The 24,519-nt window shown below is 38.6% G+C and overlaps 1 protein-coding gene across 4 annotated transcripts in view; it reads right to left on the reverse strand.

The window, feature by feature from the left end:
* Nucleotides 1–24,519, reverse strand: part of map2k4a (mitogen-activated protein kinase kinase 4a) — a 187,348-nt gene that overhangs the window by 31,280 nt on the left and 131,549 nt on the right. For all 4 annotated transcript variants that reach the window (XM_043714457.2, XM_043714461.2, XM_043714460.2 and 1 more), the window contains 4 exons: nt 24,064–24,183; nt 22,050–22,169; nt 17,183–17,234; nt 16,055–16,182 (listed from right to left, as the gene is read on the reverse strand). In XM_043714457.2, the coding sequence (XP_043570392.1) occupies nt 16,055–16,182; nt 17,183–17,234; nt 22,050–22,169; nt 24,064–24,183 (420 nt within the window). The remainder of the gene's footprint in view (nt 1–16,054; nt 16,183–17,182; nt 17,235–22,049; nt 22,170–24,063; nt 24,184–24,519) is intronic.

A 24,519-nucleotide genomic window follows, 5' to 3' on the forward strand; every position in this document is an offset into this window, starting at 1 on the left:
CCTGCTCCTTTGATGCTACCTGACCTGCTGCGCTTTCCAGCAACACATTTTTAAGCTATGTTTAGTACACTTGCAACTTCTGGCTGTAGGTTTACTCGCTGAGATGGAAGGTTCATTTTCAGTCATTTTGTCACCTTACAAGATAACATCTGAGAGCTTCCAGATGAAACACTGGTGGCATGGCCCGCTTCCTATTTATGTGTTTAGGTTTCCTTGGGTTGGTGATGTCATTTCCAGTTCTTTTTCTTAGGGGGTGGTAAATGGGTCCGAGTCAATGTGTTTGTTGATAGAGTGCCAGTTGGAATGCTCTGCTTCTAGGAATTCTCGTGTGTGTCTGTTTGGTTTGTTGTGTTGTCCTAGTCAAAGTGGTGTCCTTCCTCATCTGTATGTAATGGCACTTGTGAGAATGGGTCATGTCTTTTTGTGGCTAGTTGGCGTTCATGTATCCTGGTGGCTAGTTCTCTGCCTGTGTGTCCGATGTAGTATTTGTTACAGTTCTTGCAAGGTATTTTGTAAAACCAAACACACATGCACGAGAATTCCTAGAAGCATAGCATTCCTACAGGGACTCTAACAACAAACACATTGACTTGGATCCCATTTACTACCCCCTAAGAAATAGAACAGGAAATGACATCAACCCCAGGAAACCTAAACACCTAAATAGAAAGTGGGCCATGCCACCAGTGCTTCATCCGGAGCATTGATGTTACCTAGTATGGTGACAAAACGTCTGAAAACGAACCTTCCAGCTCAGCGAGCAAAAATACATCCAGAACCTCAACTTGAGCTATAAATGTTCTCAAAACTCGCTAACACTTGCAACATATTTATTAATTTTGGATGGAAGCTGCCATTCATTTGAACAATACACAAGTTAGTCATTGTTAAAAAGGGATTGAATAGAGATTTAAATGAATAATAAACTTCAATTGCATACAAGATTAAGGATGAAAAGTGTTGATTTCCAGAATATGGACAAGACAGACTTTCAATACTTATGTGAGGTGAAAAGACAGGACAAACAAGAAACAAAACTGTATCATTAACAGCAGCATTAAGATCTCGAAGACATCCCTATTATAAATGTAATTTGCAATGCGTCATGGACAATAAGAAATTCAGAAATGACTAGTTACTTGTTATTTTTCCCATATTCATGCTGAACCACTTAAAAATAAATGCTGCTGCAGCATTAGGGTCAAAAGTTTTTGGCACACTGACAACCCAAGATAATGGCGATTTGTTAATGAAATATTTACAACCCCAGAACTACACCATGACCACAGTTTCATTTATCAGCTTGTTTTTAACCATAGCTTTACCAATCTTCGAGCCAACGCCTAGAGACCTTGTGATTTATTATTGCCATGGAGACACTAACTCAGCAAAAAAAAGAGGAAACAAACAACAACACAAACTTAAAACGTCCTAAGAGATTTGCAGAAACATACTCTACATTTGGTTTCATTATTAAAATCAGTAACAGGGTTATTTTTTAACCGGGTCACACACTTTACACAAAATAATGCCATTGTTGCTCAAAACTGCTGCTGCAGACAGATTGCAGTCTTCATTGATAATTTGTCACAATATACTTTTCCAGGATCATTAAAAACAATTCTCGCATAACTTCAGTTTACAATCTCATTTGAATTCTTGTTCAATTTGTATGCAATAGTCCAGTTAGTTATTCACTTAATGATTACATTGGTCTTGACTTGACCTCCAAAGGCATTTAATACTCAGTCGACAGCTATAAAGGTCACAATGCTCCTGTTCCAGCCAGCACAGTACAGCTACAATCAGGTTAAATCTTAGCCTCTTACTGCCCCTGGAAAAACATCTTTGTGCTCTGTCTCAAAGTCAGGCAAGTCAAAAAGCACATAATCTTTTCTAATGGCATTTAAACTGAGTCCTGAAATGTACAAGTGCAGCAAAACTTGGAGAAAGCTACTCAAGAGGTTTTGGGTTTCCCAATGATCAATGCTTTCCCAAATCCACTACCATAACAGGCCAATTAAGCTTCTCTCTTAATACTGGGTTATTAAATCAAATGGCAGAATTTCACACACAAATTCAATTTGTCTCTGTAATATTCCATGCATCAAACACCTTTGCACCTGAAAATAACCCCTTTACATAGAATGAGCCATTCAAAATTAGAAGTGGCACAGCAATTTGCAAAATTTTAAACGAGTTAACTTAACACACTAATCAACTAGCGTCTTTTGATATTTGAAGATAGAATATATTGATCAATCTGAACTAAAGCAAAGAATAAGAATGAAACCCAACATTCATTCCAATCAGTGTGGAAAAACTATTGCAGCATTATAGCAAAGCCAATTTGCAACAGAAATTCCTTCAGTCTATCATGCATTTTCCATTGCTGTAACTGATTGCATCAGCCCTCAAAATCTCTCAATGAGTGTCCACCTTATATATTAAAAAAAAGTCAGATTCAGGCTATGGAGTTGAAAAACAATTGTGCTAATCATGACAATCCTCGTGGACACCACTGTAAAAAGGAAACACAAGGATTTCAGTGTAGTTTAATGAAAACACTTGAAATATTTCTACAATGAAAAACGCAAACACTAACTACAGCTTGTTTTTCCACAATGACATAACTGAAGCTTGTGAAATCATCTGAGAAATTAAAAAAACAAAATCATAATGACATTATAATCAAAACATCAAGAAAGCGTACTGGATCAAACAAAAAGTGTAAAATTTGAGATCCATACACATATTCCACTGACAATTGTAATTGTGGGAGTTACAGATGAGTCAATCTATTAACTGCAGCAGACAGAAAGCATTACTGATGAACTCCTAAGGAACAATGGCTTATTACACATCTGTAAAAAGCTCATTTTAGTGACAAGGTGATCAATTACTAATGCAATGACAAGACAGACATTGCAAATTCAAATGATTTTATTCTGCATCTAGATAGATTTTACTTCAATGTAACCTGTTGCACATAAACAGGCCATGACTAAAATGAATACTGTACACAGTAAGCCCCTTCACGGATATGTATTGTAGAGTTTGGATAATAAATAATTGCCTACCAATTTGCAGTTGACAGACAGCATGTGCAAATTATCAATGACTTGGTAGATCTCGGATTTAGTTCCTACAGCTATTTTTAATCAATTTGTTCAGACAAGTTACAACACATCTGCTGTAGCATGTGGGTCTTGAACGCAGGCCTTTTGGCCCAGAGATAGGCATGCTATCATAGTATCTCAAGACCCCCATAGATTAGGTTTCTAAACTGTGCTAAATTAATTCAGCTTGGGAAACACAACTAAGTTTGCAGGTGTGCAACAATAGTCTTATTATCCCAGAGGGAGAAACTGGCTCAGAGCTCATTTGTGCTGTACATGTACCAATGTCTGCTGGCAATACTGACTCATTGTTAGGGGCAATTGGCCTTGGTTTCGATGCTCTATGAGCCACACAGTTTGCAGACATTGCCCATACACATGATTGTAATGTGGTCAACATAAGCCTGCCAACAATACTCGTAAACTCATTCCCCAACATGAGTCAGAGTTTGCAAAGAAATAAGGACAGAAAAATAAAATGCAACCAGCAGTTGATTGTGTTATGTGAGAATACATTATTGCGATCACATGAAAGTATACCCCTGGGGCTCTATGATAATGCAAAGCAAGGCACAAAGGATAATAAACTAGATCTTAACCACAAGAACAGACTTAGAAATCTCACTTTGAAGAATCAGAGAACTTCATTCAACCAAAGTTTATATAGCTTTCGTCTTGAGAATTTGATTCCATAGTTACAATGTTCTAAGACAGAAAATAAACAAAAACGGAACAATTGATCAAGGTATTCTGCAAAATATACAGACGTTTGGTTAGATACAAGGATATCTGTGCCTCTTACCACCTAATTTCACAGTCAGGTGGACTGTCAAAGCTAGTTTTGCACTGATGACTTCGCAACTAACAGGAAGCATGAGGTTTTCACTTCCTTTCTCTTCTTGCTTTTAGGAGATAGCTCCATGCTCAAATTCCGTTCCAATGGGAAGGAGAGCAGGGATTGAATGTCAATCATTCTACCAAAATGCCAGTTATCATACAAGTCTGAGTGAATGTTGTTTTTCTTTTAAAATGCATTTCACAACGCAAGTGTGAAAACTGCAAATCACACTTGACAGTGCATCTTGGTGTTTGAGAAGTAAGCAGTTTCCAGATACCATTCCAACAGCTGTTAATGCAGTGGCATAGTTAATGTTACTGGATCAGTGATCCAGATTGTCCCTCCGTGCATCAATCGCTTCAATACATCACAAATTTAAACTAATAAATCTCAAGTATAAAGTTAGTCTCCATATTGGTGCGAGGAAGCCATTATTGATTGTTTATAAAAACCCACGTTTTTCACTCTCTTCTTTACAGAAGACTTTACCTGATATGAGCTACATGCCATTCCGGAACCAAAATGGTGGACTCTTATTTGCCTTCTGAAATAGTCTAGAAAGCCACTCAATTTAAGGACAGGCAATGAGTGCTGGTTCACTGACACCCACATGCCACGAATGAATTCTTAAAAAAACGTTACTGAGAATGTTACAGATCCAGAACATTATTTGAAATAAAATTATTCTTGTGACCTGCTTAAACATTTTTACTGAATTAACACCACAAATAACATTATTGGGGCATTAATTTCATTGCTTTGTGTGGCAGTTTAGTGTAATTGGTGGCAAAGCTTCCTTACATAACAACGAAGACCACTTATTGTAGCCCAGAGATATACATCACAGAAACAGACCCTTCAGTCCAACTCATCCATGCCAACCAGATATCCTAAACTAATCGAGTCGCATTTGCCAGCTCTTGGCCCATATCCCTCTAAACCCTTCCTATTCTTATACTTTTATAAATGTTGTAATTGTACCAGACTTCACCACTTCCTCTGGCACCTCAAACCATACACACACCACAGTGGGTGTGAAAAAGTTGCCCCTTCGGTCCCTTTTAAATGTTTCCCCTATCAGCTTAAACCTATGCCCTCGAGTTCTGGACTCTGCCAAACCAGAGAAAATGCCTTGTCTATTTACACTATCCATGCGCCTCATGATTTTATAAACCTCTAAGGTCACCCCTCAGTCTATGACGTTTCAGGGAAAACTGCCCCAGTTTATTCAGCCTCTCCCCTATAGCTCAAACTCTCCAACTCTAGCAACAACCTTGTAAATCTTTTCTGAACCCTTCCAAGTTTCACAACATCTTTCCTATAGGAGGCATACCAGAGTTACACACAAAAGTGACCTCACCAATGTTCTGTACAGGTGCAACATGACCTCCCAACCCCTATACTCAATGCTCTGACAAATAAAGGCAAGCATACCAAATGCATTCTTCGCTATCCTATCTACCAATAAATTCACTTTCAAAGAACTATGAACCTGTACTCCAAGGTCTCTTTGCAGTCCCCAGTTTAATCCTGCCCTGATTTGCCTTTCCACAATGCAGCACGTCACTTTTATCTAAATTAAACTCCATCTGCCGCTCCTCTGTCCAATGGTCCATCTGATCAAGATCCAGTTGTACTCTGGCGGTAACCTTCTTCGCTGTCCACACCTCCAATTTTGGTGTTATCTGCAAACTTACTTCCCATATCTTCTATGTTCACATCCAAATCATTTATGTAAATGAAGAAAAGCAGTGGACCCAGCACTAATCCTTGTGGTACACCACTGGTCAAAGGCCTCCATTCTAAAAAGCAACTCTTCACCACCACGTTCACGCCAGTTCTGTATCCAAATGGCTAGTTCTCCATGCATTCCGTGTGATCTAATCTTGCTAACCAGTCTACCATAAGGAACTTTGTTGAACGCTTTATGAAGTCCATATAAATCACGTCCACCACTCTGCCCTCATTAATCCTCTTTGTTACTTTTTCAGAAAACTCAATCAAGTTATCTTGGAAGTTAGTATAAGATTGATGCTTACACAGCACATTCACTGGAATGAAATATTTCAAGTTTCTTCACAGGAATGAGAAAGAGAAAACGAAAACAGGAGCAATATTAGGCCATTCAGCACTTTGAACTTATTCTGGCATTCAATATGATCCTGGCTGATCACCCGATTCAGCATCCTGTTCCTGGTTTCTCCCCATATTCTTTAATCCCTTTAGCCGTAAGAACAGTATCTAATTCCTTCTTAAAAGCATTCAACATTTTAGTCTCAACTACTTTCTTTGGGAGAGAGTTCTGCAAGCTCACTGTTCTGAATGAAGAAATGTCTCCTCATCTGAGGACTAAAGGATCTACTGTTATTGTAGAAGTTATTATAACAATGAACCACAAAGAGGTATTAAGTTAGATCAAAGAAAGTTTGGTCCATGTGGTAGGTTTTAAGAAGGAGAAAGTGAGGACTGCAGATGCTGGAGATCAGAATCGAGTTGGAAAAGCACAGCAGGTCAGGCAGCATCATAGAAGCAGGAGAATCGATGTTTCTGAGAAGCATATTAAAGAGAGACAAACAAGGCAGAGTGTTGCAGGAAAAAAATTCTCGAGCTCGAGTCTAGGACAGGTGGTTTCACTGTTGTCTGTCACTCTGTCAGAGTCCTGGAAATCTCTTCCAAACAGCACTTTGGGCATAGGTACACCAAAGGTATTGATTTAACGCAGCAGATCAAATCACCTTCAAGGAGAATTAGCTCAAGCAACAAGTGCTCAAATGCTGGCCAAATGAGTGATGCTGGCACCTTGTGAAAGAATTAACAAACAGGTAACTGAAGATATGGTGACCAGTGAAGTAATTATGATTTGCAACACACAAGAGGTCAGTTTACACAAGTACTAATATCAGTGTTTGTGCAGTTGAAGGAGATTACAGGGAGGGGTGGTTGGGAGAGTGAGTGGCAGACTATGTGCGTTCTAAAAATGCAGAATGAGAATTTTAAAATCAAGACAGTTTGACAGGATAAAGTTAGGTTAGTGAACACAGGAATGATTGGAGAGCAGAACTTGCAGTGAGCTGAGATAAAGTTGTGCACCGCCTCAAGTTTACAAAGTTCTATACAAGATGAAGTTATTTCTTTGTAAGCTTAACACTTTAGTTCTACATAGTCTGCTTCAATTTATATTGCTGTAGGCATGTTACAGATTATTAGCCATTGGTGGAAATTCAGACTTAGTTCAATTCAAAGAAACTGTTCAAAACAGCATCTTGCCTTTTCAAACAAAAAAAAAATCAGTCAGCTTGACAACTTTCCTGCAAATCAGTCTCCTTCCCCAAACCCCATTTAGGTCTGCTGACAGCCGTATCACAGTTGCTTTACAGAAGTTAACGTACCTCTAAGTAAAACTTTTCAAGAAATAAACTTCTATGAATAGCAAAAATTATACCATTTAATAAATTGAAAATTCAATTTGCATCTATTTATGTATTAATTACTGAAATAAAAACCATTCTTGGAGCTCATAAGTGAAAGGAAGATTTTAAAACTCAACGTCAATGTCATGAACAGGAATGCAATAATTCAAAATTTCTCTTCAATCTAGGTCTAAAACACTTAGATAGAGAAACAAGCATTCTTAAAAGAAAAAAATTGTTCTATTTATCTTAAAAGGATAGTTCGTAAATGCTACAGTTTCCACTGGAGCTTACATTCTACGAATAAGAAAATAATTCCAAAGGTGGTGTTATGCAGAGATAAAAATGAAACAGGTCATAATGATAAAAAAGATATGTCTATTTCAAATGCAACAGCTGCCCAACACTATGTTGGATCTCAGAGTAAGTGATGAGGAGATATACTTTGATTCCATCTCGAGAGAAACCTACCAGACTCATTCAAAAATACTATTATGAACTGTACAAGCTCAAGGGATAGAGGAATGATAACAAACTCCTCAAAGGGTACCAGGGAAAACAAATCAGCAAAAGTAGAGGTTTTTGTGACTGAAGTCTTGACATAAAATATTGAAAAGTAGAAAACAATAGGCTGATTTAATGGGCAAGTTTGATAATAGTTTCAAAAAGAGCACTTCATAATAAACTAAACTTAAAACATTTACATTTTTCATACAAAAATGTATCATAGGCTTTCCAAACAGACATTTTAGGATTGATTAACTTAAGTCTGCAGTAACTTCCTAGTTAGTTTTCTATTTTGATTTATATAGCTCTTTTAACTTTTCAGTTGTGCTTTGCTGTATTTTGTCTGAGAAAATCAAGAAAATTGTGAAGGTAAAAATGTGGAACTTATTGCAACAATTATAGGAACTGTGTGTTATACACAAGGTTTAATATGCAGCATTGACATTAAACGATAGAAAAACTTGCTTCATGTTACACTTTCAAGCCCTCAGGGTATCCCATAGAGATTCATAGCTAACGAAATATTGAAATGCAGGAACTACAGCACTCAACAATTTTCCAACAGCTATGAGATAATGACCAGATAATCTGATTTTTGTAATAAAGGAATATATATCTGTTAGGATGACAGGAAGAACTTCGCTGCTTTTCCTTCCAAGGAATGCCACAGGACCTTTTAAAAACTTCTGCTAGACCAGGCATTGGTTTAAAACTTCAGAGGAACGTGAATGCCCCGTGCCATTGGTCATGAACCTTCCACTACTTTATTGGTAATATACAAATGGCATCAAGACCGAACTGCAGGCCAAATTGGTTCCAGACATTTGGGACCAAAGAGGAAAATGGGAAGAAATGTATTGGATTTCAGCTTGATCTTAGCTTTGTACATAGATGAATCCCTTATACAGGGTAGAAGGTGGGGAGGCCGCAACATGAAGAATGTAACAACTCGTGTATTGCTGGACATCGGAGTGCATCTGGGAAAATTAACAAACAAACAGTGAAATTCACAACTAATCTTGGAGGAACTGTTGGGCGAAGTTCACAGCACAGAATCAGATAAGTTAATTGTTGTTTTCAGTCTGTCCAAGAGAAAGGCTACAGTAGTGGGTATAGTGGATCCTTTCTTGATTATATGTTTTTGGAAGGAGAAAGTGAGGACTACAGATGCTGGAGGTCAGAGCTGAAAATGTGTTGCTGGAAAAGTGCAGGTCAGGCAGCATCCAAGGAGGAGAATCTTCAGAATTCCTGAAGAAGGGCTCATGACAGAAACATCGATTCTCCTGCTCCTTGGATGCTGCCTGACCTGCTGTGCTTTTCCAGCAACACATTTTCAGCATATATGTTTTTGGAGATAAGTCTCTTGATTAAACTTAAAATATAAGCTATAGCTATTAATTTAACCTGGGGCAGTGTTTGTAGAGGAATAAGACAGTGTTATTTTCTGGGTTTGTAGATTGTGAAGGAGCAAAAATAGCCTTTGCAGTGATATGTATTTCTTGTCAGATGTGGGAGTTTAAAAGAGAGTTTATGGGTTACTGCAGATTATATCTGCCATAAATGCTGTTGGATGCGAATTTTATCAGATCGAGTGGATCGGTTGGAGAGACAGATAGAAGCGATGAGGAATTTGCAACAGCAACAGTATGTGATGGATGGCAGTTATAGGAAGGGCTGGGGGAGTCTCAGATACAGTCACATAGATGGGTTAACTCGAGGAAGGGTGAGAGAGGTCAGCACCGAGGGCAGGAGTCTTTTGTGGATTACCCATTTCAAACAGGTATGCAGCTTTGGAAAATGTAGGGGGTGATGGATTCTCAGGGGAACGTAGCACAAACAGCCAAGTTCCTGGTATTGAGACCAGTGCAAAGAGGGGTATGTCAGCTTCCAAGAGATCAACTGTGTTAGGGGATTCTGTAGTCAGAGGTACAGACAGACATTTCTGTGGCCAGCAGAGAAAAAGCAGAATGGTGTGTTGTTTCCCTGGTACCAGGATCAAGGATGTCTCAGAGAGGGTGCAGAATGTTCTCACGGGGGAAGAGGAGCCAGCAAGAGGTCATTGTCAACATTGGAACCAACGACATAGGAAGGGAAAATGGGAGATTACAGAGAGTTAGGCAGGAATTTAAAAGGGAGGTCATCAAGGGTAGTAATATCTGGATTACTCCCAGTGCTACGAGCTAGTGAGGGCAGGAATAGGATGATAGAGCAGATGAATGCATGGCTGAGGAGCTGGTGCATGGGAGAAGGATTCACATTTTTGGATCATTGGAATCTCATTTGGGGTAAAGTGACCTGCATAAGGAGGACGGATTGCACCTAAATTGGAAGGGAACTAATATACTGGCAGGGAAATTTGCTAGAACTGCTCAGGAGGATTTAAATTAGTAAGGTGATGGGGGGGGGGGGGTGTTGGGACCAAGTGAGATAGAGAGGAAAGAGATCGATCAATCGGAGATGGGTACAGCTGACCAACAGAAGTGAGTTGAACAGTCAGGGCAGGCAGGGACAAGGTAGGACTAATAAATTAAACTGTATTTATTTCAATGCAAGGGGCCTAACAGGGAAGGCAGATGAACTCAGGGCATGGTTAGGAACATGGGACTGGGATATCATAGCAATTACGGAAACTTGGCTCAGGGATGGGTAGGACTGGCAGCTTAATGTTCCAGGATACAAATGCTACAGGAAGGATAGAAAGGGAGGCAAGAGAGGAGGGGGAGTAGCATTTTTGATAAGGGATAGCATTACAGCTGTGCTGAGGGAGGATATTCCCGGAAATACATCCAGGGAGGTTATTTGGGTGGAACTGAGAAATAAGAAAGGGATGATCACCTTATTGGGATGGTATTATAGACCCCCCAATAGTCAGAGGGAAATTGAGAAACAAATTTGTAAGGAGATCTCAGCTATCTGTAAGAATAATAGGGTAGTTATGGCAGGGGATTTTAACTTTCCAAACATTGACTGGGACTGCCATAGTGGCAAAGGTTTAGATGGAGAGGAATTTATTAAGTGTGTATAAGACAATTTTCTGATTCAGTATGTGGATGTATCTACTAGAGAAGGTGCAAAACTTGACCTACTCTTGGGAAATAAGGCAGGGCAGGTGACTGAGGTGTCAAATAAATTCTATTTGATTTAAAATAGTGATGGAAAAGGATAGACCAGATCTAAAAGTTGAAGTTCTAAATTGGGGAAAGGCAAATTTTGACTGTATTAGGCAAGAACTTTCGAAAGCTGATTGGAGGCAGATGTTCGCAGGTAAAGGGATGGCTGGAAAATGGGAAGCCTTCAGAAATGAGATAACAAAAATCCAGAGAAAGTATTCCTGTCAGGGTGAAAGGTAAGGCTGGTAGGTATAGGGAATGCTGGATGACTAAAGAAATTGAGGGTTTGGTTAAGAAAAAGAAGGAAGCATATGTCAGGTATAGACAGGATAGATTGAATGAATCCTTAGAAGAGTATAAAGAAAATAGGATTATACTTAAGAGGGAAATCAGGAGGGCAAAACGGGGACATGAGGTAGTTTTGGCAAATAGAATTAAGGAGAATCCAAAGGGTTTTCACAAATATATTTAGGACAAAAGGGTAACTTGGGAGAGAATAGGGCCCCTCAAAGATCAGCAAGGTGGCCTTTGTGTGGAGCCACAGAAAATGGGGGAAGATACTAAATGAATATTTACTGTGGAAAAGGATATGGAAGATATAGACTGTAGGGAAATGGCTGGTGACATCTTGCAAAATGTCCAGATTACAGAGGAGAAAGTGCTGGATGTCTAGAAACGGTTAAAAGTGGATAAATCCCCAGGACCTGATCAGGTGTACCCTTGAACTCTGTGGGCAGCTAGAGAAGTGATTGCTCGGCCTCTTGCTCAGATATTTGTATCATCGATAGTTACAGGTGAGGTGTCGGAAGACTGGAGGTTGGCTAACGTGGTGCCACTGTTTAAGAAGGGCAGTAAAGACAAGCCAGGGAACTATAGACCAGTGAGCCTGACCTCGGTGGTGGGCAAGTTGTTGTAGGGAATCCTGAGGGACAGGATGTACATGTATTTGGAAAGGAAAGGACTGATTTGGGATAGTCAACATGGCTTTGTGCGTGGGAAATCATGTCTCACAAACTTGATTGAGCTTTTTGATGAAGTAACAAAGAAGATTGATGAAGGCAGAGCAGTAGATGTGATCTCTATGGACTTCAGTAAGGCGCTCGACAAGGTTCCCCTTGGGAGACTGATCAACAAGGTTAGATCTCATGGAATACAGGAAGAACTAACCATTTGGATACAGAACTGGCTCAAAGGCAGAAGACAGAGGGTGGTGTGGAGAGTTGTTTTTCGGACTGGAGGCCTGTGACCAGTGGAGTGCCACAAGGATTGCTGCTGGGTCCTCTACTTTTTGTCATTTACATAAATGATTTGGATGTGAGCATAAGAGATACAGTTAGCAAGTTTGCAGACGGCACCAAAATTGAAGGTGTAGTGGACAGCAAAGAGGGTTACCTTAGATTACAACAGGATCTGGACCAGATGGGCCAATAGGCTGAGAAGTGGCAGATGGAGTTTAATTCAGATAAATGAGAGGTGCTGCATTTTGGGAAAGCAAATCTTAGCAGGACTTATGCATTTAATGGTAAGGTCCTGTTTTAAAAAATTCTCAAGGTCAAGGACCAGGCTCGCAGGAAAGTAGTCTGACACAGAACAAACAGCCAAGAGGCGAGTCTGCTAGAATATAAGTGTTTTATTCCCCGCAGTGTCACCACAACCAGTCTCGTACTTACAACGGGTCTGGCTTATACTCACTCTACATGTTACCAAAACTGGGAGCCGTCAGTTCTCGTAGAGCGGTTGCCAACAACCCACGCTCGGCGGTTAAACGTAACCCCGGAGCAGACTCTACCGAACTGGAGACTTCTCCAGCTGATATACTCTTTTCCAGATATAAACATTCATGTGAACAGCAGAGCAAGGCTAAAAAACACATTCCATTCTGGTTACATACAGATAAGAAGATTCACACGGGAAGGTGTATAACAAGATTCACACGGGACTAAGCGACACCTTCCATTTTCGGTTAGAGCAGAGCAAGGCTAAAAAACACATTCCATTCTGGTTATTCACACGGGAAGGTGTATAACAAGATTCACACGGGACCAAGCGACACCTTCCATTTTCGGTTAGATTCACACATGTATTGGGACACAATTTTAACCCTTTCACCACATTCCACTGCTTGGCCCAATACATGTGTTGCATAATGATTCACACATGTATTGGGACATAATTTTACACCACAGGTCCTAGGGAGTGTTGCTGAACAAAGAGCCCTCGGAGTGCAGGTTCATAGCTCCTGCAAAGTGAAGTCGCAGTTAGATAGGATAGTGAAGGAGGCGTTTTGTATGATTTCCTTTATTGGTCAGAGTTTTGAGATCATGTTGCGGCTGTACAGGACATTGGTTAGGCCACTGTTGGAATATTGCGTGCAATTCTGGTCTCCTTTCCTATCGGAAAGATGTCGTGAAACTTGAAAGGGTTCAGAAAAGGTTTACAAGGATGTTGCCAGGGTTGGAGGATCTGAGCTGAGCAGGCTGGGGCTGTTTTCCCTGGAGCGTCAGAGGCTGAGGGGTGACCATATAGAGGTTTACAAAATTATGAGGGGCATGGATAGGATAAATAGACAAAGTCTTTTCCCTAGGGTAGGGGAGTCCAGAACTAGAGGGCATAGGTTTAGGGTGAGAGGGGAAAGATATAAAAGAGACCTAAGGAGCATCGCTTTCACGCAGAGAGTGGTACGTGTATGGAATGAGCTGCCAGAGGATGTGGTGGAAGCTACTACAATTGCAACATTTAAGAGGCATTTGGATGGGTATATGAATAGGAAGGGTTTGGAGGGATAGAGCCAGGTGCTGGCAGGTGGGACTAGATTGGGTTGGGATAGCTGGTCGGCATGGACGGGTTGGACCGAAGGGTTTGTTTCCATGCTGTACATTTCTGTGACTCTAACTCATTGTGCTTGTGAAAGTTAAGTTTGGAGGAATTAAAAATAAAATGAATAGAAATCTTGATGTTAATTTTGAACAGCATGCTCACGTACAATACTTCCAAAACATAACCAGTGGATTTCATGTGGCGCTACTTCACATGAAGTAATGTGCAACAAATGAGAAAGCCATTGTTTTATATAAATTGAGGTTTTTAAAACATTAAATATAACACAAGATATAATAACAAACTATTACCAAGTAACCATGCAGCTGTTGTTTTTTTTATATAAATACAGAGCTGGAAGGAAGAGAAACCTGCCCCAACAGGCCTGACTTTGTGCATCTCCAGTCCCCTGCCAACATAGTTGACTTTTCCATTTCCCTTTGGAGTTATACAACAGGCAACTTAGCATTAAATGCCCATGGATACCTAGCGTAACAAAAGCGAGCAAGTGGTGTCCACATGCCACAAATGAATAAAACACATTTGTGGTATTTTGTGGTTTCAATGTAACGATTTTGCGCATGTTTACACAATGTCGTCATTGAGGACTGGGACTTTATGGTAAGCTACAGAATGCTTTGTGTGTACTGGGAGTAAGTTCTTAGCTAAAAATACAAATTAAACTAGAAGTGCGAACAGGAGCAATCATAAAATAAATTAAATTATTTTATTTAAAATCTGCAGAAATGCATTAAAAACTTCCATTATATAATTAGAAGTTCAAGCAAGTTAAAAATAAATACAATGTGTGAATGAACATTTCTATACAATTAACTTGCAACATAATTTGCATGGACTAGCTGGAAGGCAAGTATCAAAGTTTAGGTGGGAAGCAATTGTTAAGCAGGTGACACAAACTGGCGAGGGAAGATAGGAGGTGGGTGCAAAATAACAGCCCAGAGCATAAGGGGTGGTTGGGAGTGGATGCAGGACTTCCCTTATGAAAATCTCAGTTCACATTTCCAAAATATACAAGATTTGCATTAGAAATGTCCTATCATAACTAACATCACTTTGTTCAGATAGCCGGTGCCGATACTGGTTCTATTGTTGCCATTTACGTATTTCTGCTGTTTGCTTATCCCAACAGCACTCCCTTTTGCCTGACAGCATCACTCCTTTTGTCACTTAATCTTACCTTAAATCTTATCACAGAACTTTCTTCCTGTTCTTTAATCCATTATCCTTCACCCCTTGCACCCTGCACTTGCTTCAAACTGCTGCATCTCCAACTTCTTCCAGTTCTGATGAAAACACTAACTGAAATGTTGACTGCTTCCCACTTTTAAAGATGCTACTTGACCTCAGTGTTTTCAATTTTTTCAGTTTTTAAGTTTCCTGAAACCTATTTTTGATGTTAAAAGTACTTACGAAACCTAAAGCTCGTTTCAAGTCACAGCAGGAATCTGACTTTTGATCGAATGTAAAAAGGAAGCAGACATGTAGTCCAAACACATGACCACTACTCTTTGAAATTGTAATTGGGAGGTTTTTGTGGAAGTGATACTTAACATGTGACATAGTAGCTAAAATCTCAAGGAAAAGTAAGCAGAATGAACATGGAAGTTCTATCAAAAAACAAAAATGTGTAGCTGAGAGGATATGGCAGCTCCAGAATCTGAGCACAAAATACAGCAGGTAATTTTGTTTTTTTTAAATTAAAGCAAACTCCTAACCATATGACAACCTTTATAAATTACAATTCAATAATTATCAAACTACATCCAGCCAAAGCATAGTGCAGTATTTTCTAGTAAGATCATTTGTTTACTAAGAATCAGTTTGTGTTCAAGTCAGGCAATGAATTGCTTTGCTAGAACTTAGCTGTCATTCTTATTTTCAAGTTACAAAAGCACAATTCTTACTGTGAAGAGCTAGTGTAAACATTCATCAAATCCTCCACAGATAGACATTCCTGTAAATTTTCCCCATTAAGCCCTTATTTCAATATAATTGTGAATAAACATTACATTCCACAATTACAAACCAACTGAAACAGTGGAGTTAGGTTTAAAAGTTGTTATCAAAGGCATCACTGTTCGTGTCATTTTAAAGATTAATCTTTTAATTACATGTATTTCATTTGGAACACAGTCTAAATGAAAACAAAACATACACATCTTAAAATTAGATCATAAAGGTTACCAAGCTGGTAATTAATATGGCTGAGAAATAAATACTATTTTGTCTTACTGCCATGTATGGTCGACATCCTGCATCTCTCGTTTTGGCAATTGAGTCCACTAGTTGTCCGCTAATACCAAAATCACAGAGTTTAATATTGCCATTCCTGTCCATAAGAATATTAGAAGGTTTGATATCTGTAAAATCAAAAACAAAAGTCATTGGTATATTGCAATAAGATCAATATCTTTTACAAAAAAAAACCCCACCAGACTTTCTATAAAAAGAATGATGCGGTTTAAAATCTCTTAACAAGAGAGCAGAAAACAGAAGAAAAATGTCACAATTATTCAAATGTAGTTGATGAGGACAACAAAAACTATGTAATAGCAGTGTAGAGTTCATAAGAAGTGGATGATAAAATGTGACATCGTACAAAGGTTCTGCTGGTAAAATTTATAATCTGACACGTTACAGGGATATTAGTAAATTGGTCATTTTGAATCCATGCAATGTGTTAAGTTATCTGATCTCATATCATTTATTTCCTTCCAAAATATTTCCTTCCTGCTGACTGTGAATATTTTGATCTAAATCATAAATGCAAGCACCTTGGAGAATTAGCTCTCAGACTCCAGTGGGACAACAAGGCAGAGACATGCAATTAATAAATATTAACACAAATATTTTCCAATGTAATCATTTCAGAAATGTATGCGTTTTTAAAAGGACTGTTTTTGCTGGAGCTGTTAAAGTTGTTTTAACTAGACTGTTCCAACTTTCAGAAATGATTGGAATGACAGATGTATTAAGAACCTTACATGTCTGTCATTGTTACATAATCAGCATATGGGCCAAAATGCACAGCTACAGTCCACTCTGTCCACATTGAAATGGTAGATTTGGTCTGATACCATCAGTCCTCTCCAGGTATAAGTCAACTTTTAAAAAATGACTTCTGCTTTGATTGATGACAAGTCCCAATTTTAATATTTCTGCCAACACTGAGTTATTTCTATTTATCAGGACAGTAGCTAATTTATGCAGTACTTACACTATTTACCATTTTAAAAAAATCATGATAGGGACACTTCAAGCCATTCCCTGAGGTGCCAAGTTTTCATGTTTTGATTGTTGCTGACGAAAAGCTAAATTTCAGTATGGAATTATTTTGTTTACCTCAAAGGGTAGGCTTACCTCGGTGAATTATTTTCAAGTTTTCTTTTAAGTAGTTAAGTGCTTTCACAGTCTGGAAAAGAATAGATACAATGTTAGCTGTATGTAGATTTGTTACAGAGGAACTCCAGTAAGTCAAATCACTGGAAGTCCACAGGCAAAATCATGTGAGGTAGAACTTAAAATGTAGCCGTGAAGGCCCCCAGGTAACTTGATTTGCTGGTAAATGTGTTGTTAAAAAAAATTGAAAACGGGGTGTTGCAATAATTGCAAAAACATTTATTAAGTTTTCAAATTGCTCACACTAACAATGTAAAGTAAAAGGCTTTGAAAAGGTTGCATTACCAATTAAAAAGTGCAGGAATCTGTGTGCTTGGAGCACTGTATTTGGATAAGTCCATCATGTCGTCAATACAAGCAAACATGATTTCCATAATATCACACTGTAGTGCAAAATCCTGGAGTATCTCTAAGGCCTTACAGCTTCAATTAGAGAAAGAGGTGTGTGAGTAGGCAGGCATTGGACCATAAGACCATGAGACATACAAGCAGAAATTAGGCCATTCAGCCAATTGATTCTGCTCCGTCATTCAATCATGGTTGTTAAGTTTCACAACCCCATTGTCCTGCTTTCTCACCATAACCCTTGATCCTCAATAGCCTATCTATTTCAGTCATAAATGTACTCAATGATCTGGCCTACACAGTCTTCTCTGACAATGAATTTCATTGATTCACTACTCTCTGTCTAAAGAGGTTTCTCCTTATCACTGTTCTAAAAGGTCTTCATTTTACCCTAAGACTATGCCCTCAGGTCTTGGTCTCTTCTAACAATGGAAACATCTTCAAAACATCTGCTCTGTCCAGATCATTCAATATGTATGTTTCAAATAGATTCCCATTTCATTCTTCAAACTCCATCAAGTATAAACCCAGAGTCCTCAAATGTTCCTCATATTAAGCTTTTTATTCCAGGGACTATTCTCGTGAACTTCCTCTAAACATGCTCCAGGGCCAGTACATCCTTCCTGAGATATGGGGCCCAAAACTGTGCACAATACTCCAAATGTGGTCTATCCAGAACCATAGAACATTACAGCGCAGTACAAGCCCTTCGGCCTTCCATGTTGTGCCAACCTGTGGAACCAATCTGAAGCCCATCTACCTTACACTATTCCATTTTCATCCAGATGTTTATCCAACGACCATTGAAATGCCCTTAAAGTTGGCGATTCTATTACTGTTACAGGCAGGGCGTTCCATGCCCCTATTACTCTGAGTAAAGAAACTACCTCTGATATCTATCCTATATCTATCACCCCTCAATTTAAAGCTAAGTCCCCTCATGCTAGCCATCACCATCCAAAGAAAGAAGGCTCTCACTGTCCACCCTCTTACCCTGATTATCTTATATGTCTCAATTAAGTCACCTCTCAACCTTCTCTCTAATGAAAACAGCATCAAGTCCTTCAGCCTTTCCTCATAAGACCTTCCCTCCATATCAGGCAATATCCTAGTAAATCTCCTCTGAACCCTTTCCAAAGCTTCCACATCCTTCCTATAATCAGTGACCAAAACTATACGCAATACTCAAAGTGCGGCTGCACCAGAGTTTTGTACAGTTGCAACGTGACCCTGTTGCTCCGAAGCTCGATCCCTCTACCAATAAAAGCTAACACACTGTTTGCCTTCTTAACAACCCTATCAACCTGGGTGGAAACTTTCAAAGATCTCTCTGCTCATCTATACTGCCAAGAATCTTACTATTAGCCCAGTACTCTTTATTCCTGCTGCTCCTTCCAAAGTGAATCACCTCACACTTTCCCGCATTAAACTCAATTTGCCACCTCTCAGCCTTATACAGCCTGAATATATCCCTACTCAAGTCCTCTCAAAATAATTGCATTTCCCTTCCTAACCACTGACTCAACCTGCAAATGTACCTTGAGAGGATCTTGGACTAGAGCTCCCAAGTCTCTTTGCACTTCAGATTTCTGAATTTTCTTTCTATTTAGAAAATAGTCTATGCCTCTGTTCTTCCTACCAAAGTGCATGACCTCACACTTTCCCACATTACACTCCTTCTGCTGCTTCTTTGCCCCCACTCCTAACCTGCCCAAATCCTTCTGCAGCCTACCCTACTCCTCAATGCTACCTGTTCCTCTATCTTTGTATTGTGTGCAAACTTAGCCAGAATGCCCTCAGTTCACCTAGATAGTTAATGCATAATGTAAAAAATGGTGGTTCCAACACTGAGCCTTGCAGAACATCACTTGTCACCAGCTGCCATCCTGAGAAGGACCCTTTTATCCCCGCTCTCTGCTTTCTGCCACACAACCAAGCATCGATCCATGCTCACACTTTGCCTCTGACAGGATGGGCTCTTATCTTACTTAGTAGCCTCCTGTGCGGCACCTTGTCAAAAGCCTTCTTGAAATAAAGGCAGGTAAAATCCATAGGCTCTCTTTGGTCTAACGTGCTAGCTACTTCCTCAAATTCGAGGTTTGTTTGGTATGACCTCCCCTGGATGAAACCAGGTTGACTTTGCTCTATTTTACCATACACTTCCAAGTATTCAGAAATTTCATCCTTCAAAATGGATTCCAGGATCTTACCCACGAAGATTAGGCTAATTGATCTGTAATTTTCCATCTTTTGCCTTACTCCTTTTTTAAACAGAGGTGTCACGTTAGCGATGTTCCAGTCATCTGAGACCCTACCTGATTCTAGCAATTCCTGAAAGATCACCACTAACGTCTCCACTATCTCTTCAGCTATCTCCCTTAGAACTCTGAGATGTAGTAGTCCATCTGATCCAGGTTATTTTTCCACCTTCAGGCCATTCAGTTTTTCTATCATTCTTCAGAGTTTTCATGGTAAGAATCTTTCTTTTCATGTGTTGACATAGTTGTTCATCTTCATGATTCATGTCTCAAAAGTGGAGTTGGTCATCCAGGATAGTTTCTGCATCGTCAGTGTTCTGACATTCACAATGGAATATTGCTTCTTAGCATTTCCCATCAGAGGAAGCTGCAGCTACTTGGTGCCATCCACGTTAGTGCAACCATTGCAAGTAACATCTTCCCTATTTTACATTTAAATATTTAAAAACAAAAACAGTTGGTTTGTTAAGTGCTAAAAATGTCTCTTGGTGACATGGGCGAAACGACTTTGCAGCCATTGCTGCTGGTTTGCCTGGATATGTGCTGTAGCATGCATCACCTAACTCCATTGTGATTAGTTGACACAGTCATATGACAAGCATGCGCATGTTTGGTTATCTGGAATTACCTGCACAGAACTTCAACTCATTGCTGGCATCCTTGTATTAAACTTCCTATTCTACTAGCAGAAATGGCTGACAACTGTCACAACTGGTTTTTTAGGTTATCTACATTTGACATATCATGATTTCACGCTGTATTTAGATTGAAAACTTCTGTTCCAATGAATATGAACCTTAACACTCCCTTGTGTATTAGAGCATAAAAGATGGAGACAAAGAATTCAATTTTCAACTCGTTTCAACAAAACCACTAATATCAAAATAAGTTACACTTTTCTTGAAATGTCTTTAAAAGTATTTTAAAAATCACATTAGCTTTCTCAAAACATCCAGTTTTTTTGGAAAAGACAATCAAGCATTTGCTAAAATTACCCATTTCAGTACAGCCACTGCAGTATTAATATTTACCTTGAAAGTCACCACCATCATTTGAAAAATTAATTTATTTGCTATATCATGTTTCAAAATAGTTACAAATTTCAGTCATTTGAATGATATATATTGTGTAGAATATATTGAGTATATTATATGAATATATAACTTATAGTAAAATACTCTATGATGCTAACACCATACAATTTATCAATAAAATGCATCATTGGTACATGAGATGGCAAGAATTAAAAGTATGGAAGTAAATTTTATTCAAAAATGTTCATCTTTTCCACGAGTATATAGAAAAACCACACTGAAGATGTGACAATAATGAAAATCTTTAACCTTCACATAAATATAGGATAACAAGTTCTATATGCTGAACTAAAGTCAGAAACTAACTTCAGTAAAATAAAGTTACTCAAGATTTGGAGGTGCCGGTGTTGGACTGGGGTGTGCAAAGTTAAAAATCACAACACCCGGTTACAGTCCTACAGGTTTATTTGGAAGCACTAGCTTTCGGAGCGCTGCTCCTTCATCACTACCTGATGTCCACAACCACCTGATGGTTCTTTAGGGCAGTAACCATGCCATCTATTAGGTCTCACAGCAATGCAAATGCCTCTCAACTACCCTTTGAAGGAAGTAACTCAATACAAGGGCAATTAGTTTAGGCAAAATTGCAACTTAAACATTCCACGAAAGAAAGAAGAAAAACAGTTTCAGCAAACAAGTTGGATTGCCTCATCAGAGCTAATCAGATAATAACTGAACATAGTATCACTCAGAAAGTCATTGATTCATCACTAGGATGAAACTGTTCTCAGATACCATAATCAAATGTAGTCATGTTTGGTAGCCTCATATTTTCATTTAAAAAATTGCTCTTCAGTGCAAAAGCAAATATTGGTTGAGCTTTGGTTGGGATAAAACAAAGATAACGGAAGGACAAATCTGTTTTTAATTAAAGTCTATAGAAATGGTTGTAAGTTTTTTGGCTTAGTTCACAACTAAAGTTAAAGATATTATGAACATTTTCGTACCTTTGTTCCATTCAAAACTCAGACATACCATTTTTCAGAAAACTAAAGCTTAGGCAGATACACAGACAGTGAAATTAGTTTAGTTTAACTTGTAGTTGTGTTATAATTTATTATGGAACAAGAACTACAGATTCTAAATTACTCCTCTGATAACTTGCATTAAAACACGCATTAAGTTACTTACAGCTAATGTGATTTTGCCCAAGATCTCTTCTGGGATAACATCATCTAATGCACCGTATACATATTTATAGAATTTGTCAAACGAGGTAGACATGAGTTCCATGCATATCCAACAATCGCCCTAATGAAAACACAATCAAGAATCAATCTTCATTTAGCAATTCCATTTTGTACACAGGACTAGTCCTTTTTTCTTCAAATTCAGGAAACAATATAGACAATAAATTACTACAGAACTGCATTATATTAAACTCTTAAAACAGACGCTGAAACTTGAAAATTGCAGCCTCTAAAGGGAGAGATCAAATATTGTAATATCTGTCTGTGCCTTCTACTTCATTAACTGGAGTGAAAGTCTTGGCTTTGTTAATATTACTAGTGAAAGCATTTTGAATGGCTAGATAATTGCAGTTTAATGTTGAACGGTCGAAGATTTTTTTAAAAATCTGGCTCATGCACTTGAATTACAACAACTTTCATGTTAACAATCTTGCAGCACTCATTGGTAGACTGGTTCTCGAATCTATTGCCCACTGCTTATTTCATGTTGCTATCAAATTGGAGAGAAGAGGAATACTGTTCAATGATGCTAAAATGCAGATTCATTGTTATGAGAGCAGCCAAATGCTGGTGATCTCCCCTTTCTGGCTTTTTACAACTATGAAATACACAGGCAACCTTCAAACATTTGAAACTTAAAACAAGTCACTTTGACACTACTTTTAGCTACAAAACAACCACGTAATGATGGAAAAAATATTATACGGATGCAGGCTTACATCCACAGCCAAATTTTCAAACATGGTTAGGATTCAGTTACCTGTTCAATATAAAGCTTATGCCGTACTTCTGTAAATTTTAATGACAAAAATAAATTGCTATGATCTCTATATTATTCTGAGCCAGTTACCTCAATTAGACAAGTACAGACTGCACCACAACGTGCAGAATTATTACTGGGGAGCAATTTGGTGATCTTTCCCAAGCTTTCCTGATATGGTCTCCAAGTGATTCTTAACATTCCATGGCTCAACACTTTTAATCCTTCTTTCTATTACCATTGGAGCCTCAAACTGTGATAATGACATCCTCAAACATCAAATAAGCTTTGAACATCATTTCATCTTCCTTCTGGAGTATTTTTCAATCAAATGTCTTAACAATAACCTTTGCACTGATACAGGGTCGTATCACATCAGGACAGGGGATACCTGGATATATGTTGCCATGAGACTGTCACACCACTTAGGATTGGTCTTCTGAGTGACTGGTGAGGAACAGGAAAGTGTGGCAACAACTGAGACAGCTAAGGGGAACCAAAAGGCAGGAGCTTCAACCTTTGTAAACGTCCTCTGGGTTTGAGGGTCTTTTAGAGGACAGTAACCACAATGATGAGCTGCAGCATCAGACCCGCAGCCAGACGATAGCAAGGCCAAAGCAATTCATCCCATTTGCACGAAATAGATTTTATTCTCCCCGGACCTCAGTTTTGCCTATTTTACTATTTAGCCATTATTGAGAATTTTACTTTATTTTTCTTCTGCGGGCATGCCTCATCATCTTAGTCATTTGTACGCGGTATCTGTTATTTTCATGCCCTTGTAATTTCACTGAAATGTTCATGCATTCCAACTTAATCTTAACCCTCTTTTTCTGAATTTGCTTCAATGTACTTACCTCACAGATCTAATAGATCTTATTGTAACTATGAACCCGTCTTATCTTTTTAAAGAGACTGATGGATTTGAAACATTGTTTTTGTTGGCCTTTTTTAGGTGTAAGATAAGAGGACAGTTAGCACCAGTGAACTTTTTTAATTTAAGACTTAATTTAATCTGTCTCGATTCGAAATTGGCTATCTTTATAACCTAACATTCTACACAGTCGTTTTAGGTACTGCACGTGAAATTCTGCATGAACATTAATTCAACTGGACTACAAATACCAGACAGCCGATGGCTAGACCCACACTTTGAAGCTTTAGGTTGGGTAAGTAACTTGTTCATTCATCTCACCTCCCTGAAGAGCGCTCCATAAAACTGAACAATATATGGACAATCACTACTCCTCATCACAACATCTAGATCCATTAAAAGCTGCTTCTGTTCTTTTTCATCGACTGTCGATCGAATTCGCTGGAAGACAACAACATTAGAAGAGTTTGTTACAATGCAATTTAGTTTTTTTAAACAGTTTCCAAGTGCTCTCCTTTGCTTGGAATAAAATTAAAATTTCTGAACTTGTTTCTGTTGTTTAAATTCACACTGTTTGGCTGGAACTTTAAGTTTACTGGAAAAAAATCAGTACTTGCAATACTTTGCAATACTTCACTGTCAACTTAGACTACTGTTTCAAATATTTAGAATTTATTCAACCAGAAATTAGTACAGAAAAGTGTCGAACTTTATATACATTAATCTTCACACACAATTATTTCAAAATAATGCATTATCCGTGCTTAAATAGCACAG

The sequence above is a fragment of the Chiloscyllium plagiosum genome, unplaced genomic scaffold (genome assembly GCF_037043375.1).
Source record: "Chiloscyllium plagiosum isolate Xiang-an unplaced genomic scaffold, Cpla_swu_hap1 HiC_scaffold_25, whole genome shotgun sequence".
In the NCBI taxonomy this organism is placed as follows: Eukaryota; Metazoa; Chordata; class Chondrichthyes; order Orectolobiformes; family Hemiscylliidae; genus Chiloscyllium; species Chiloscyllium plagiosum.